This window comes from Lissotriton helveticus, chromosome 7, assembly GCF_964261635.1.
Source record: "Lissotriton helveticus chromosome 7, aLisHel1.1, whole genome shotgun sequence".
Classification (NCBI taxonomy): domain Eukaryota; kingdom Metazoa; phylum Chordata; class Amphibia; order Caudata; family Salamandridae; genus Lissotriton; species Lissotriton helveticus.
Genome location: NC_136068.1, coordinates 1928881641 through 1928899364, shown reverse-complemented (window position 1 = coordinate 1928899364; position 17724 = coordinate 1928881641). Strand labels below are relative to the sequence as shown.

Sequence of the window (17724 nt, the reverse complement as noted above, 5' to 3'; positions counted from 1 at the left end):
CCTGGGGATGGAAAATTCTGATGGTCATTGGGATGGTCTTAGCCATTCTTTTCCTGTTCTGTCTGTGCGTGCAGTGTGCTCCTGCAATATGGGGCCTCTGTGTCACATCATGTATAAGGAAGCCTGTATCAAGAGACGAACTAAGTACTAGAATGATGTTACAGCAACATCTCAATGACTTTAGGAATATAGATCTGGACTCAGATTAGCATAAGGATAGATTAGTTGCCTATGTAAGGGCAAAAGGAGGGTTTGTGGTTCTGAAAATTCTGAACTCATGTAATAATTCAGACTCGAGAATAAAACTTCATCATAACATGACGAATTTAGTATCAAAAGACCGAGAATGACGAGTACACCATGTACAAGCATATTCGAGTGACGATTTCACCTCGAAATCGCCATTATCGTTCTGAACCCCCGGCTTCCATTTTATGTATGGCAGCCATTTTGTAAGTTGCCCTTTACATAGGCTTTAATCCAGCTAAATTCAATCCCAAAGGACACGCACACCTTAATCGACTTTCCTATGACCTGTGCAAGTTGGAACCATTGCCCCAGGCCAAACCTGTTAGGTCAGTTCCTCTCCAGTGGCCGAACAAGATAACATCAAGGCTCAACAAGCCATAAAACCTTCTTATCGCACACACACCCTGCCGAATCTTGCTCACATCTTTCCCTGCTCATTTCTCTCTCTTGCTTTATGATGGGGAGGTGCCCGTTTCTATTAGGGGTCCACTGATATCTGATGGAAATACCAGACCTTGCCGGGTAATTTATTTTGGGCTGGACGAAGTGAAATATGGACATGTCACCATGACTCTGCTTTTCCCATTGTAACGAAAATGTTAATAGTATACTGTAAATTTAAGAATGTTTGCCTGAAGCTGAATATTTTGTATAAAAAGAGAAGCCTGGTTTTGTGAATTCGAGCAGTCTCCTGAGAACATACATCCCGTGTGTTGTACTTCTAGGACTCTTGTTACCTTGGTTGCAGCCAATAAAATCGATCCTTGACTTCACCTAGAAGAGACTGAGTTTCTGTGGTCTGAATCAGGAAAGTACCCGAGGTGTTTGGGTGTACCCTGGCACCGCTGGGTTGCCTGTTCAGTACCGGTTCTGAAAAACCCAGTACCTCATGAGCACCGAAGGGGTTAATGGTCAGAAATATTGTAAGGCGTGTATCAAAGGGTGCAAGAATCCCTGCCTCCCAAGCGTCCTTCCTAATCATATCAAAAGCATGTTGCTGGACATCGCTCCACATATAAGTGCACCCCTTCCATAACAGTATCCTTAGTGCTTTGGTCTTGCTAGCAAAACACTTCATAAATTTGGCATAGGCGCTCAGGAGCTGACTTGTCATAGTGAGTATTTGGCGAAGACAATCTCTGATCACAACCCTTGCTTGATAGGGGTACGATGGTCCAGGCAGCGACAGGCAGTTCCCACATGGCGCGTGAACCCTGTGACACTGGAGGACCCGTTTTTTAGTGCTGCGGTCCGGGATGGTGTCGCGCATTACTTCGCGGAGAACTCTGGATCGGCATCGAGTAGGGCCCACGAATGAGATGCTTTTAAAAGGTGGTGCGCGGAGTGTGTCCCTCGTCCACAGCGGGGGCTCGCAAAACGTTACTGCGGGACATAGGTCGGGAGGAGGCTCTTCTGCGTCAGGCTGAGAAGGATAGCCACACGAATACAGGAGGGCAGGAAGCTGTTCTTGCGGCGCGTGAAAAAGTGGCCGCTCAGGTTGAAAGGTTACGCTGCTTTGATTACAGGGAGTACTCCGTGCAGGCCCACGCAGAGAGAGACAGGGTGGGATCCCTGTTGGCGTGGCTGGCTAATCCAGCACCCCGGGGTACTCCGATTTTATCACTGACCACGGTAGATGGGGACCTGGTACACTCACAGAAGGAGATTAATGCGCAGTTTCTGGTTTACTACACATCTCTCTACCGAAGCACGATGCATGGGCTGCCAGGCGGCGTCAATGACTTTCTCTCGGCAGCGCAGCTTCCACGGTTGGACCCTGCACAAGGGGACATAGTGGGAGAGGCAATATCATTGGGTGAGACCCGAACAGCGAACAAGCATATGTCTAAGCGGAAGACACCGGGGGCGGATGGCCTCCCGGTAGAGTTTTACGCGGCATATGTGGACCTCCTCGCACCGCACTTGCATTCAGTGTACAGCGAGGCCTGGGAAGTGGGTAGGCTGCCCTCGACCGCCAGGGAGGCGATTATATTGCCACTGTTGAAGCGAGGTGGGGATCCCTGCTCTCGGTCGGCTTACCGGCCGCTTTCAATGCTCACAGTGGATTACAAAATTCTGAGTAGGAATCTTGCGACGCGTCTGCTGGAACACATGTGCACTCTGGTACACCCGGATCAAGCAGGTTTCATTCCCACCAGGAACACAGCGACGTGTATACGTCGATTGATTAGGGTTATGAGGGATGAACACGACAGAGTGCCGGGTGCGGTGGTATTATCGGTTGACATTGAGAAGGCCTTTGACAGTGTAGAATGGCCGAATCTGTTTCAAGTACTGCGGGTATTTGGTCTGGGGGATCGGTTTGTCAGGTGGACTCAACTGTTATACGATTCTGCTACGGCTAGGGTTCGTACAGGGCCTACCATCTCAACGGCTTATCGGGTTGGGAGAGGCACCCGGCAGGGCTGCTCCTTATCGCCATTATTGTTTGCACTGACAATTGAACTGTTGGCTGCGCATGCCAGATTGGGACGATACTAAGAAGGCCTATCGCTACGAGGGGAGATCCATTACATCTCCCTGTACGCGGATGATTTATTGCTGTATTTAGAGGATGCGGATGACTCTCTACTGGGTGTCTGGGGCCTGCTTCGGGAGTTCGGCGATCTCTTGGGGTTAAGGGTGAATTGGAGTAAGACCTGTTTGTTCCCTTTGGCTCCGGGGGGTCGGGAGCCTCTCACAGTGGGGGATTTGCGTTGGGAGCCTCAGTGCTTGCCTTACTTGGGTGCCCGCATTTACCACACTCAGCCCGACCTCCTAGAGGGTAATGTGGGCAGGGCGATGAGGGGGCTTCGGAGCAGTATGGAGTTCTGGTGAACTCTTCCGCTGTCGGTGGCTGGGAGGGCAGCGCTGCTGAAAATGGTGGCGCTGCCACGTTTGCTCTACTTCTTTCGTACACTACCTGTGTGGAGTCCGGCGTCCTTCTTTCAGAAGCTCAGGGTCTTGACCACAGAGTTTATTTGGGGCTCAGGTAGGAGGCGGGTCGCACTGAACACCCTGATGCGACCGAGAGCGGAAGGGGGACTGGCGGTCCCCGATTTCGAATGGTACTATCTGGCGGCGCAACTACAGTGGCTCACGCAGGCGGTGGCTCGGGAGTTCAGGGGCCCGGAAGGACCACAGGTTAGAGTGATTCCCCGGCACGTGCTGTCGTTTATAGTTCTTCAGCAGAAGATCTGTCTTGACCAGCTTACTCTTGAGGAGCGTGCAGAAACGAAGGAACAGGAGCCAGAAACGAGCAGGGTTCCCCTGTCCATATGCCCCGGAGATTCCTCTGGTAAATATAGGGGGGTTACCCAAATAAGTCACTAGGGACCTGGGTGTCAATAGTATACAAAAAGGGGGTCCCAGTGAACCGTTATAAATTCAGCATTTTAATCATACAGTCATAAAATACATACATTGCATATACTCATCAGAGCACATTGCTAATCAATCACAAAGTGCTCAATCTATAATACATTAGAAAACAATTTTGACAAAACACTCATCATAGTGTCCAATGGAGAGAAAAGGAAAAGGAACCGAAACGTGATAAAGAAAAAAGGATGTGCAAGAATAATGTAACCACAAGTTATTTCATAAGTGAGGAGTAAAATAAATTGGCTTCAGAGCCCTGAGCCAATAGGGAGTGAGTGATTTTAAAATATTAATCAAAGTTCATGTGTAAGATGCTGATAATTAATATCCAACACAGGGGTGGCGTCAAACTGAAGTATGGAAAAGTAGCCGTCGACGTTTCGACCCCAAAGCTACAACTGTAGGCGTGGTTGAAACCTTACATCGGGGTCTTCTTCAGGACAAAAAGTGAAACCAAAGGTACACTATGTCTTCTATAAAGATAAATTAAATCGGATATTAGTACTCTAGTCATCAAATCTTCTAGTCATGAATGTACAACATATACGTTATCATAATCCGGAATTTTACCATGATGGATGAGATATCTGATTACCACAAGCCGATAGAGAGAAGCTTCAGTGTAGCTCCCTTGTCAATGGGTAATTCCAAAAGCGACAATCTCCTGGAAAGATCAAGTCTCAATAAGAGCCAATCCTTTCTAATATTTTTAGATTATCATTGTTGACATGGTCATAACACTTTGAAAAGGATATCTTTTAAAAAAGGTCTTTATAGAAAAACCTACAGGACACTACATAAACCAAAACTATACCACACGAGTACAACACACTCCATGTTACTTCAACCAAAAGTATACATATTTCAGGGAAGAAAGAATCTCAACCAGTAGAATACCGGCCGGTATCAACCCACGATCTCCAGTAATTAGTCGTGTGTTTATTATGAAATATCCACTGAGAGCCACAAGTTTACCATCATCAACCATTGTACAAAAGGGAATACAAAAAGGAAGTTCATACCTTAGTACTGCCAGATAGTTCCTATGAAAGGTAAATACCGGGACTATGGGGACACCTCGGGACCTTTGAAAATAAAATAAAGCAATGCAAATGGGGGTCAAATGAACAGACCGCTAGTGTTGAGACACATTCTACGTTTACAAAAATCACGAGCGTCAGCATACCTAATCTCGCGAAGTTGTCCCATATATTGTTGTTTTCAACAAACCGTCACCTAGAGGCAAAGGTCGTAAAAGCCATTGATTAGTATACAGGCTATCTAGGTTAATGGCCACACTCGACATACTTGATCAAACCGCGCAACCAGTTTACCTACTTCGGATAAATCCCCTGCCGCGCTGGACAGTCAACTGACGCTACCAGGAACAATCACTGGAGTGACGCCGTGCCGAACGGCCGCTATAGATATAGAAGAAGGACTGATTCCTTACGTTAGTGAATGAATGCTTCTAGGTCGAATTCCGGACTACCACTCAGTCAATGTCAACAGAAAGAGGACTCGTTCACCTCATCGCCAAAGTACGCATCCTTACCACTAAATATGAAGTGCAGTGTCCAACCCTATACCAAAAATCATATATGGTTCTTGTCATCGGACATATTTACAAAACAAGGATTGACAATTGGAAATTAGGTAGATATTCATCAATCGTGCAAGGATAAATATTACTTACTTATAAACCGAATTTTAAATAAACAGGTGCGTCATAACAAAACCTGATAAACAAGTAAAACAGCGGTCATCAAAGGATTCACATTGCTTTGAATAGATAAATAGATCCGCCACGCACTTATCACACAGGATAGTGAAGTGGCTCTCATAATTACAGTGGGATACCTTGTGGGTCTTATCATAAAAATCAGCCACGCACTTATCACACAGGATAGTGAAGTAGCTCTCATAATTACAGTGTGGTACCTTCTAGGTCTTATCATATGTGACACACCTCTCGGCACGAGGGAGTGAAGGTCAGTTATTCACAATTATAAGATGCTAGACCTCGTCTACAAGATAAAATAATGATATACAACAAGATACATTAGGTTAGCAGATACCAAGTATGACGCACCTCTCATCACACGAGGGTGAAGGTCAAAGATCAACGTCCGAACCTAGCAGTTGGAAGATGCTGGAAGACGTCTACAGGATGAAATATTACACGGTGCCTTCAAATGACAGATGCCAAATACGACGCACCTCTCATCACAGGAGGGTGAAGGTCAAGCAAAACAGTAATCAGCGTCCGAACCTAGCCAATTGTGCATAGCTGCTGTCAGCCTCATTTAACCCATTGCGGATAGTATCCAGAACAGTCATCCATTTGGATTCCCTGAGTGTGAGGACATGTACAATGTCACCACCCCTTGGGCCTAAAATTATTTTCTCCAGAACCAGCCATTCTAGGGTGTCAGGGGTGTGGCCATGCCTGGTGCAGTGTTCCACCAAAGGAGCCCCCCGTACATTACACCTGATTCTATTGCCATGTTGTAAGATTCGAGCTTTTATTCTTTGTTGGGTTTGGCCAACGTACACTAGATCACATGGAAATTTAATTGCATAAATTACGTTTACTGTATTGCAATTGGTGTGTGACCTTAGTGTAAAGGAATGGCCTTTGTACAGGAATGCTTTTGTCTGAACCGCTGTTGAACATGCAGCACATGAACCACATTTGGTATGGCCTGTAATCGGAGGGAGATTCCACAGAGATTGTATTGTCGGTTTGGGAGGCATAGCTAATAAAGATTGGACTACCTCATCCTTGATATTACGTGCCGTCTTGAAAGAATGTAAAGGGAGGGCCTTCTGTTCAATGTCATCCGCCACTAAACCCCAGTGTTTGTTTATGACTTTTTTGATGTCATTGCTCCGGGTTGAAAACGTGGTCACACATATCAGGTGTTCCTGAGATACATCTTGTTTAGCTTCTGGGGTCACCAGTACCGCCCTTGGGTTGTACCATGCCCTCTTACAAGCGCGCTTCCCTAGACGTGTCGGGTACCCCCGTTCTAAAAGGCGGTTCATTAGTTCTTGTGATTCTGTCATATAATTCTCTTTGTCTGAGCAGTTGCGGTGAATACGTAGAAACTGGCCTACAGGTAGGTTATCTCTCAAGCCTCTGGGATGGTGACTACTATATTCCAATAGCGAATTACGATCTGATGATTTCCGAAAGAGTGTGGTCTGTAAAAGTTTAGTTTCTTTATCAACATAGATCGTAATATCTAGGAATGGAATTCTCTCACTACTCGATTCCATAGTGAATTGAATATCTGTGCTGTTGCCATTGAGCAGAAATCTATAGGCAATTAGGAGATGGCATCAGTTACAAAAAAATCAGTAATGATCCCGAGAGAGAGTTGGCTGTAACTATCCTACAAATAACCCAGAAGGGTTTGGATGAGGGTTTCCTCTCTGAGCATGAGTTTAAATTTCTCAATCAAAGTCATCCTCGTTTGGCAACTATTTACACTCTACCGAAAGTACACAAAGGTTTACATAACCCACCCGGACGCCCAATTGTGTCCGGGTGTGGTTCAATGTTGGAACCACTGTGTCAATATATTGATTTCTTCTTGAAACCACTGGCCAGCCAGACCAGAGCCTATCTCCGTGACACCACTCAAGTAATTAACCTAATTGACCATAGACCGTTTGACCCTAGTACACAGAGACTCGCGGCTCGAGGTGGGTCGGGACTCTGACCCTGTGGGAGACCTGAGGAGCCGTTCTTCCACCTGGGGACTGTTTGCTGTTTGCTGCTGTCTGCCCCTGTTTTCTGTATCTGGGGATTCGGCGGGTGCGGCGGCCGGGGACTGCGAGTACCAGCATTCCCTTTGACCATCAACAGCTGGTACTCTTCCCCTGCCGGCCCCGCCTCCTGCCTGCTGCTACTACCTCTTGCCGCCCCAGCTCCGCGGGTGCGACTCGCGGCTCGAGGTGGGTCGGGACTCTGACCCTGTGGGAGACCTGAGGAGCCGTTCTTCCACCTGGGGACTGTTTGCTGTTTGCTGCTGTCTGCCCCTGTTTTCTGTGTCCGGGGATTCGGCGGGTGCGGTGGCCGGGGACTGCGAGTACCAGCATTCCCTTTGACCATCAACAGCTGGTACTCTTCCCCTGCCGGCCCCGCCTCCTGCCTGCTGCTACTACCTCTTGCCGCCCCCGCTACGCGGGTGCGACTCGCGGCTCGAGGTGGGTCGGGACTCTGACCCTGTGGGAGACCTGAGGAGCCGTTCTTCCACCTGGGGACTGTTTGCTGTTTGCTGCTGTCTGCCCCTGTTTTCTGTGTCCGGGGATTCGGCGGGTGCGGCGGCCGAGGACTGCGAGTACCAGCATTCCCTTTGATTATCAACAGCTGGTACTTTTCCCCTGCCGGCCCCGCCTCCTGCCTGCTGCTACTACCTCTTGCCGCCCCCGCTCCGCGGGTGCGACTCGCGGCTCGAGGTGGGTCGGGACTCTGACCCTGTGGGAGACCTGAGGAGCCGTTCTTCCACCTGGGGACTGTTTGCTGTTTGCTGCTGTCTGCCCCTGTTTTCTGTGTCCGGGGATTCGGCGGGTGCGGCGGCCGGGGACTGCGAGTACCAGCATTCCCTTTGACCATCAACAGCTGGTACTCTTCCCCTGCCGGCCCCGCCTACCTGCCTAATAAATACACTCCCTGTTTCCGTCCCGCGGGACGAAGCGCGGGGCTAAGCCCGGGCAAAGGGCGGGCCCTCTGTGGCCCTCCGAGGCCCTCCGAGGCCGGGACGGGCCACCCCACTTGGTTCCATCACAGAGGGAGGTATCGTGCTTTAAACATTATTTGTTATTTTTCATGGCATTCCTCTAAACTATTACCATCACGATGTCCATATGGGAGGAACTCAACGCCCTGTGCGGTACTAAGTACGCCCCTGATCTTATAACCTCCCCAGCTGTGGATTTTTTTTGTCTTAAAGTAAATGGCCCCGCTGGCAAAGCTCATAACCAAGTAAATGCCGCTCCCCTGGGTTCCTACAATAGATGGAAGCATGACATTGAAACTAACTTTGGGAACAATACAAGTATACCATCACTTGCTAATCCAATAGCATTTATCGAGGACCCGGCCGCGGTCAAACCAGAGGTCCCTCTCTTGTCTCTCAACACGACTTTATTGGCCAAAATTGAGCAACTGCTGGTTGCTACCATCTCTCCCTTGGTCACAAAAATGAATGATTTAGGGGAAAGGCTGACCAATATTGAGTTAGTAATAAGAAAGCTCCCGCTTCCTGCTACTATTATGGCCACATGCGTCTGTCCTAACCCTACCACCGCCCCCGAAACGTTTAAATCTGGCATAGGGACCACCCAAATACAGCCATTACGTACACCTACTCAAATAGGCCCCAAAGTATTTGTTAAACCTGCACCAAAAACCCATACAGTGGCCAGATCCACCTTGGCAAGATTGCCACATATTAACCTGCCCCCTGAGGCCGCCCCGTTTGTATCTGTCCTCTCTGGGGTTCCTGCCCTTACCCAGGGAACACGTGAATCCCAGCAGGATTTGCTAAATAAGGCCATCTATTGGCTAAAAAAGAATAGACCGTTGCCGCCGGGGCTAGACGGGGGTATCTTGAGTGTCAGGAGGGTGGGATGGTTAGGGACACTACCCAAATGCATTGCTGGGGATCTGGTACTAATTAAATTTAAAAATACCAATGTTGCCCCTTTTTTACGCGTTTGTACCCCCAATGAAAGACAAGGCACAATCCGCATTTGGGATCTACATGATTTTTACCCGAGCTCCCCTCACATTACATAGGACAAACTCTTAAGTTTTTTTTTTTTGGTAACTGAATTTTGTATAATTCTTGAATGATGGTTTTTTACTGTGTATATGAAATGTAATGTTTACGGTTCTTTTTTGGTTGCATTTCTGTATTGTCGATGCTTTCATGATTTTTTTAAAAAAAATCGAATAAAGCTTATTATTATTATTATTATTAGACCGTTTGACCCTAGTACACAGAGACTAGTAACGTGTGACATAGTGTCACTTTATACTAGCATTCCACAATTAGAGCCAATTGCTGTAATGGAGAGGGCTCTAGACACCAGAACAGCTCCGGTCCGGGTACCAACCAACTTCATCCTGGAGTTACTCGAACTCGCAATGATGAAAAATGTCTTTATGTTTCAAAACAAGTTCTTCCTTCAAACAAAAGGAGTGGCAATGGGGGCTACTTTTGCCCCTAATCTGGCAGTGTTATTTATGGATGACTTTGAGAAGAAATTCATCTACAACGACATCAACCCATTTGATAACCAGTTGGAACTATGGGTCAGGTATATAGACGATGTGCTATGTATTTGGAATGGCACACAACCGGCCCTGGCACTCTTCCATACGTGGCTCAATGGCAACAGCACAGATATTCAATTCACTATGGAATCGAGTAGTGAGAGAATTCCATTCCTAGATATTACGATCTATGTTGATAAAGAAACTAAACTTTTACAGACCACACTCTTTCGGAAATCATCAGATCGTAATTCGCTATTGGAATATAGTAGTCACCATCCCAGAGGCTTGAGAGATAACTTACCTGTAGGCCAGTTTCTACGTATTCGCCGCAACTGCTCAGACACAGAGAATTATATGACAGAATCACAAGAACTAACGAAGCGCCTTTTAGAATGGGGGTACCCGACACGTCTAGTGAAGCGCTCGTATGAGGGCATGGTACAACCCAAGGGCGGTACTGTTGACCCCAGAAGCTAAACAAGATGTATCTCAGGAACACCTGATATGTGTGACCACGTTTTCAACCCGGAGCAATAAAATAAAAAAAGTCATAAACAAACAGTGGGGTTTAGTGGCGGATGACATTGAACAGAAGGCCCTCCCTTTACATTCTTTCAAGAGGGCACGTAATATCAAGGATGAGGTAGTCCAATCTTTCTTAGCTATGCCTCCCAAACCTACAATACAATCTCTGTGGAATCTCCCTCCGATTACAGGCCATACCAAATGTGGTTCATGTGCTGCATGTTCAACAGCGGTTCAGACAAAAGCATTCCTGTACAAAGGCCGTTCCTTTACACTAAGGTCACACACCAATTGCAATACAGTAAACGTAATTTATGCAATTAAATGTCCATGTGATCTAGTGAACGTTGGCCAAACCCAACAAAGAATAAAAGCTCGAATCTTACAACATGGCAGTAGAATCAGGTGTAATGTACGGGGGGCTCCTTTGGTGGAACACTGCACCAGGCATGGCCATACCCCTGAAACCCTAGAATGGCTGGTTCTGGAGAAAATAATTTTAGGCCCAAGGGGTGGTGACATTGCACATGTCCTCACACTCAGGGAATCCAAATGGATGACTGTTCTGGATACTATCCGCAATGGGTTAAATGAGGCTGACAGCAGCTATGCACAATTGGCTAGGTTCGGACGCTGATCACTGTTTTGCTTGACCTTCACCCTCCTGTGATGAGAGGTGCGTCGTATTTGGCATCTGTCATTTGAAGGCACCGTGTAATATTTCATCCTGTAGACGTCTTCCAGCATCTTCCAACTGCTAGGTTCGGACGTTGATCTTTGACCTTCACCCTCCTGTGATGAGAGGTGCGTCATACTTGGTATCTGCTAACCTAATGTATCTTGTTGTATATCATTATTTTATCTTGTAGACGAGGTCCAGCATCTTATAATTGTGAATAACTGACCTTCACACCCTCGTGCCGAGAGGTGTGTCACATATGATAAGACCTAGAAGGTACCACACTGTAATTATGAGAGCTACTTCACTATCCTGTGTGATAAGTGCGTGGCTGATTTTTATAAGACCCACAAGGTATCCCACTGTAATTATGAGAGCCACTTCACTATCCTGTGTGATAAGTGCGTGGCGGATCTATTTATCTATTCAAAGCAATGTGAATCCTTTGATGACCGCTGTTTTACTTGTTTATCAGGTTTTGTTATGAGGCACCTGTTTAGTTAAAATTCGGTTTATAAGTAAGTAATATTTATCCTTGCACGATTGATGAATATCTACCTAATTTCCAATTGTCCATCCTTGTTTTGTAAATATGTCCGATGACAAGAACCATATATGATTTTTGGTATAGGGTTGGACACTGCACTTCATATTTAGTGGTAAGGATGCATACTTTGGCGATGAGGTGAGCGAGTCCTCTTTCTGTTGACATTGACTGAGTGGTAGTCCGGAATTCGACCCGGAAGCATTCATTCACTAACGTAAGGAATCAGTCCTTCTATATCTATAGCGGCCGTTCCGCACGGCGTCACTCCAGTGATTGTTCCTGGTAGCGTCAGTTGACTGTCCAGCGCGGCAGGGGATTTATCCGAAGTAGGTAAACTGGTTGCGCGGTTTGATCAAGTATGTCGAGTGTGGCCATAAACCTAGATAGCCTGTATACTAATCAATGGCTTTTACGACCTTTGCCTCTAGGTGACGGTTTGTTAAAAACAACAATATATGGGACAACTTCGCGAGATTAGGTATGCTGACTCTCGTGATTTTTGTAAACGTAGAATGTGTCTCAACACTAGCGGTCTGTTCATTTGACCCCCATTTGCATGGCTTTATTTTATTTTCAAAGGTCCCGAGGTGTCCCCATAGTCCCGGTATTTACCTTTTATAGGAATTATCTGGCAGTACTAAGGTATGAATTTCCTTTTTGTATTCCCTTTTGTACTATGGTTGATGATGGTAAACCTGTGGTTCTCAGTGGATAGTTCATAATAAACACACGACTAATTACTGGAGATCGTGGGTTGATACCGGACGGTATTCTACTGGTTGAGATTCTTTCTTCCCTGAAATATGTATACTTTTGGTTGAAGTAACATGGAGTGTGTTGTACTCGTGTGGTATAGTTTTGGTTTATGTAGTGTCCTGTAGGTTTTTCTATAAAGACCTTTTTTAAAAGATATCCTTTTCAAAGTGTTATGACCATGTCAACAATGATAATCTAAAAATATTAGAAAGGATTGGCTCTTATTGAGACTTGATCTTTCCAGGAGATTGTCGCTTTTGGAATTACCCATTGACACGGGAGCAACTTGATTGACTACACTGAAGCTTCTCTCTATCGGCTTGTGGTAATCAGATATCCCATCCATCATGGTAAAATTCCGGATTATGATAACGTATATGTTGTACATTAATGACTAGATGATTTGATGACTAGAGTACTAATATCCGAATTAATTTATCTTTATAGAAGACATAGTGTACCTTTGGTTTCACTTTTTGTCCTGAAGAAGACCCCGGTGTAAGGTTTCAACCACGCCTACAGTTGTAGCTTTGGGGTCGAAACGTCGACGGCTACTTTTCCATACTTCAGTTTGACGCCACCCTTGTGTTGGATATTAATTATCAGCGTCTTACACATGAACTTTGATTAATATTTTGAAATCACTCGCTCCCTATTGGCTCAGGGCTCTGAAGCCAATTTATTTTACTCCTCACTTATGAAATAACTTGTGGTTACATTAATAATTCTTGCACATCCTTTTTTCTTTATCACGTTTCGGTTCATTTTCCTTTTCTCTCCATTGGACACTATGATGCGTGTTTTGTCAAAATTGTTTTCTAATGTATTATAGATTGAGCACTTTGTGATTGATTAGCAATGTGCTCTGATGAGTATATGCAATGTATGTATTTTATGACTGTATGATTAAAATGCTGAATTTATAACGGTTCACTGAGATTTCTCTGGGCATGTGCACAGCCCTTCTACACGGAGGGGACTGGTCCGCGTTAACGGTTTGGGAGGAGCTTGTAGTCCACATGTTGGGGGACTTATATAGGGACGGGCTCTGTTATCATTCCAAGACTTGCAGAGCACTTTCGAGTTACCGCGGGGAGACTATTTGCTGCACGCTGCCTTGATAGCAGGGATTCAACGACGGTGGAAGATGGGATTGTCGGAGCCCCCGACGTCGTTGGGCTGCCAATATGTAACCATGACAGCCGGTACATTTAAGGCTATCACGTGCCTCTACAGGCGACTGTCGACCGAGCGGTTACCACCCCTTGATGCTCTGAAAGGCAAATGGGAGGCGGATATTGGCAGACCTATACCGGAGACGACATTGCCGCAATTACTGCGGCGTACTTGGAAAGGCACGCGTAATGTCAGGTTTCAATTAGTGCAGTTCTTTACATTACATAGGGCCTACCTGACGCCGGTTAAAATCTTACAGTATTTCGGGGGTTCCCACTCACCGTGCCCACGATGTAATACTGATGGAGCTGATTTCAGTCATATGTTCTGGTCTTGTGCGGGGCTGGGGTCCTACTGGGAAGAGGTGGTGGTATGCCTAAATCAGGTGACCGGACGCGCGATTGAGGCGGAGATGGGGACTTGCTTATTGCTCTGGTTCCCAAATACTCCCAGCACTACGATTATGAGTAAGTTCTACGATTTGTGGTTAATAATGGCTGAAAGGGAGCTTACCATGCACTGGAAGTCGAAAGCGGGACCTAACTTTTTGAGATGGCTAGCCAGTTTTCTACATTGGGTAGGAAGTGAAGGGACGCTTCGCTTACAACTAGCGAAGCGCACTGCGAATGAGAAAGCTTTAGAGGCAGCGAGGGCATGGGGAGCGTTGGTAGCAAAACTGCAGGCCCCTGACAGGGATGATGAAGAGGAGAGAGTACATGTGGCGAATTCATAAGGAGTGCAGAGTGATACGGGGCACACAACTGCAATAGGAAAAGGAGACCCCTTGGCACATTCCAGGCTTAGAGGTACTAACGGGCTAATGCGGAGGCTTGAACATACATTTACTCAATAGAACTTCCTGCTTGTTTGTATTTTTTTTTTCCCTTTCTCTTGTTGGATGGGTAGCAAGATAGGATGATTCAGAAGTTGTTGACGGGACTGAATAAGTAAGAGCACACTGACGGGGGCAAGGGTAGAAGGGGGGGGGTTTGGACAGTTGGGGTATGTAATAGTTGGGAGATGTAGAATGCCTTGTACACTGCCTACTGAGCTATCTGCTTAATGGCCGTACTAGTAGTAAAGAGATGAAAGGTATGAAAAAATTGAAAATAATAAAAATTCTATTAAAAAAAAATAATAATCTCACATTTCATGGCTTGCTCATAACAGTTGTGCTTGTCAATGTCAAAAATTAACTCTAATCTAACTCCCCAACATTACCCCCTCCCGCCCTGCCCCCTCAGGCATGCCACGTCTAGTACTTTCCAACAAGGTGTGGTATGCAGATGCTATATTGTACCTTCTTGATATACCAAGTGCATCGGAATTAAGGATTATGTTCAGCCACTATATAGGCATTGCACTGTCCTTTATCAGTGTCCCCTTGGGCAGTCGAGCTTAGGTGCAGACTTCCTGATCTCCCATGGTAGGCACAGGTGTCCCGGGGTCTTCATCAATATCGTCGTCAGGGATTTTGAGGAGCGCGACCAATGTTTCCCACGCCTTTGCCACATCTAGTGCTTTCTTGCTTCCACCCTCTTTGCCATCTGCATTCGGACTATTCCTTCCCAGTCTGCCCATTTAGTAAACTCTTTTTTCCAGCGAGCTATACTGGGCCCCGTTTGTGCTTTCCAATGCATTGTAATCTCCTGTTTAGCCAGTAGGAGACCCATGTCTATAAACTTGCTAGTGATTTTATTCTTGGCCGTGTGAGGAAACCAAAGCAGTATACACAGTCATATAGCCAATTCCAATTCCCTGTCAGTGATTGTGTTAAGGAATGCCACTACCTCATGCCAATATACGTTTAAGTGTGAGCACCCCAAAAACATGTGGTGAAAATCATCTCCCTCCCTATGGCAGCGCGGGCAATTATCTGAGCCAGTATTAAAGTATTTTTAACTTTTCACTGGAGTAAAGTAGGCCCTATGCAAGATGTAAAAATGCACCAACTGGAAACTGGCGTTTCTATTACTTTTCCATGCCCTTTCCACTAGATCGGCCCAGGTTTTGTCCAGGATCTCTGTTCCCACGTCCTACTCCCTTTTATGACATCATATAGTCAGCGGCAGCATCGTCTCCTGCGTAAGTCGTCTATATAGGCATGTGACCACCTTGAAGGTTCCTTCTGCCGTTACCAGGTACTGACATCCCAGTGACTTTTGTGGTTCGATGAGGCCCTCTTTCCAGTGCTGAAGAATAGCTGTTGTAAGTGCAGCGTGTGATAAAAAGTACCCCTCTAGCAAGTCATACCGATCCTTCGTATAAATCCCCTACTGTAGTCGAGCCTCTTTCTTTCCAGTCAATAGGAGCTTTTATGTATAAAAACATTTATGAGGCGTTCATGGCCAATGCAAATCATGGAAGTGAAAGCATATTAGTAGCATGTGTATGGCCTTGGTTCCTTCTCTTTTTTTATATATGTGTATTTAAGGAAAATAACATCGCTACAAGATACACAATACAATATGAAGCGATAAATGGTTACATCAGCTCAAAATAGATGAAAAAACTATATAGGGATCAGGGTAGGGATACCCTGATCCACCTTGAATTGTTAGGGGAGCCTGGGGCCAAAAAACCAACAAAAACACACATCCAACCCCCCTCCTCCCCCCTCCCCCTCCCCCTCCCCCTCCCCCCTCCCTCCCCAAGAAGCAGCCATAGGCCTCTCTTTCAAGAATAAAACCCATGCAACTGGGCATATTGCGTGAATACAACCGATTTAGCTTTTTCCTGATAATGACTATTCCAATGATAGTCAAGTGTGAAGATACTTATGTCTTTTCTGTTCTGTATTTACTAGGTGAAAGTGGCTTGTCTTTAAGGATAATAGGAGAAGATCCGCCTTCGAAGTGTCATCCCTACACCCAGGATAGTGCACGCTTCGACGACCTTAGTGCAGATCAGGACACCGTACTAGGTTGTTGAATTAACCTGTTGAATTACAATGAGCGTCTTTATAGTACCATCTGTTAGGACTTATTATTACATGTATGCTTCATCAAAAGTCATGTCTTTTAAAAGCCAAGTCTGATAGATGCTTTCGGTGTGCCACAATCTGGTTAAACCACATGCTTCTTTAGCAAAGCCACTGAGCCTCCCAATGCCTTAGTTTTGAACATTCAAACTTACATTTCTTAAGGTTAAATGATACTCTATAGAGTAATAACTGTATATAGAACAGGCATTGACAAAGTCAACATGTCTGGCTTGAATGCACTAATGCAGATAGCTGCATTTGTGAATGCCTACTTTTCCTTCTGCTACCAAATTAACACTAGACCTGTTGGCTTTGTACTATGGGGGAATACAGAGTGTTGGCTTTGTGGAGAGCGATGTCCAGAGTTAAGTGAATGGAGTCTTGGGGATTGGGCAGTAGACTGCGTTCTGGGGACAGTGTAGTGTGTCCTAGAAGAGCACAGTATTGCTGTGTTTAAAGTCAGTAGAAAATCAGTGACTCCTGGGGTGTGGTTTGCTGTTTCTTGGGATGTGGATGGCCTTCCTGGTCCAGAGGTTTGCTAGTAATTACTGATCTAATATTAAATTCAGTGGGAGCCATGGCCATTTATAACCTCTCCCATTGTCTGATACTATTCGCTGCTGTTCGCATCTTTCAGGTCTTCCTCAGCAAACTGAAAGCTAATGGCATTGAAATCTCGGTCAAGGGGCCTTATGTTTTTGTCAGGTAACACAGAGAGCCCGCTACTTAGGAACTAATTGGTGATATCGCTTCCATCATGTACGGAGAATCATCTTCTGTATGGCTTGTTCACAATATTTCGACTGTATAGACCATTCCAAACTATGTTTTTCCTTGCTCTTGCTTGCTTGCTTGTTCTATTGAGCGGGCGGGCCATGACGGAGTGGTTCCGTCATTAGCACAGATCAACCGGCGCTCATGACGGAACCACTCCGTCATGAGCACCGAAGGGGTTAATGGTCAGAAATATTTTAAGGCGTGTATCAAAGGGTGCAAGAATCCCTGCCTCCCAAGCGTCCTTCCTAATCATATCAAACGCATGTTGTTGGACATCGCTCCACATATAAGTGCACCTCTTCCATAACAACATCCTTAGTGCTTTGGTCTTGCTAGCAAAACACTTCATAAATTTGGCA

At 45.8% G+C, this 17724-nt stretch overlaps 1 protein-coding gene across 7 annotated transcripts in view; it reads left to right on the top strand.

The window, feature by feature from the left end:
- LOC144770911 (uncharacterized) overlaps positions 1–17724 on the top strand; it is a 234749-nt gene that overhangs the window by 55136 nt on the left and 161889 nt on the right. For 6 of the 7 annotated variants that reach the window (XM_078655713.1, XM_078655715.1, XM_078655712.1 and 3 more), the window contains one exon: positions 16412–16528. The exons of the other annotated variant lie outside the window; for it this stretch is intronic. In XM_078655713.1, coding sequence (XP_078511839.1) covers positions 16412–16528 — 117 coding nt within the window. The remainder of the gene's footprint in view (positions 1–16411; positions 16529–17724) is intronic. 7 annotated transcript variants of the gene reach the window in all.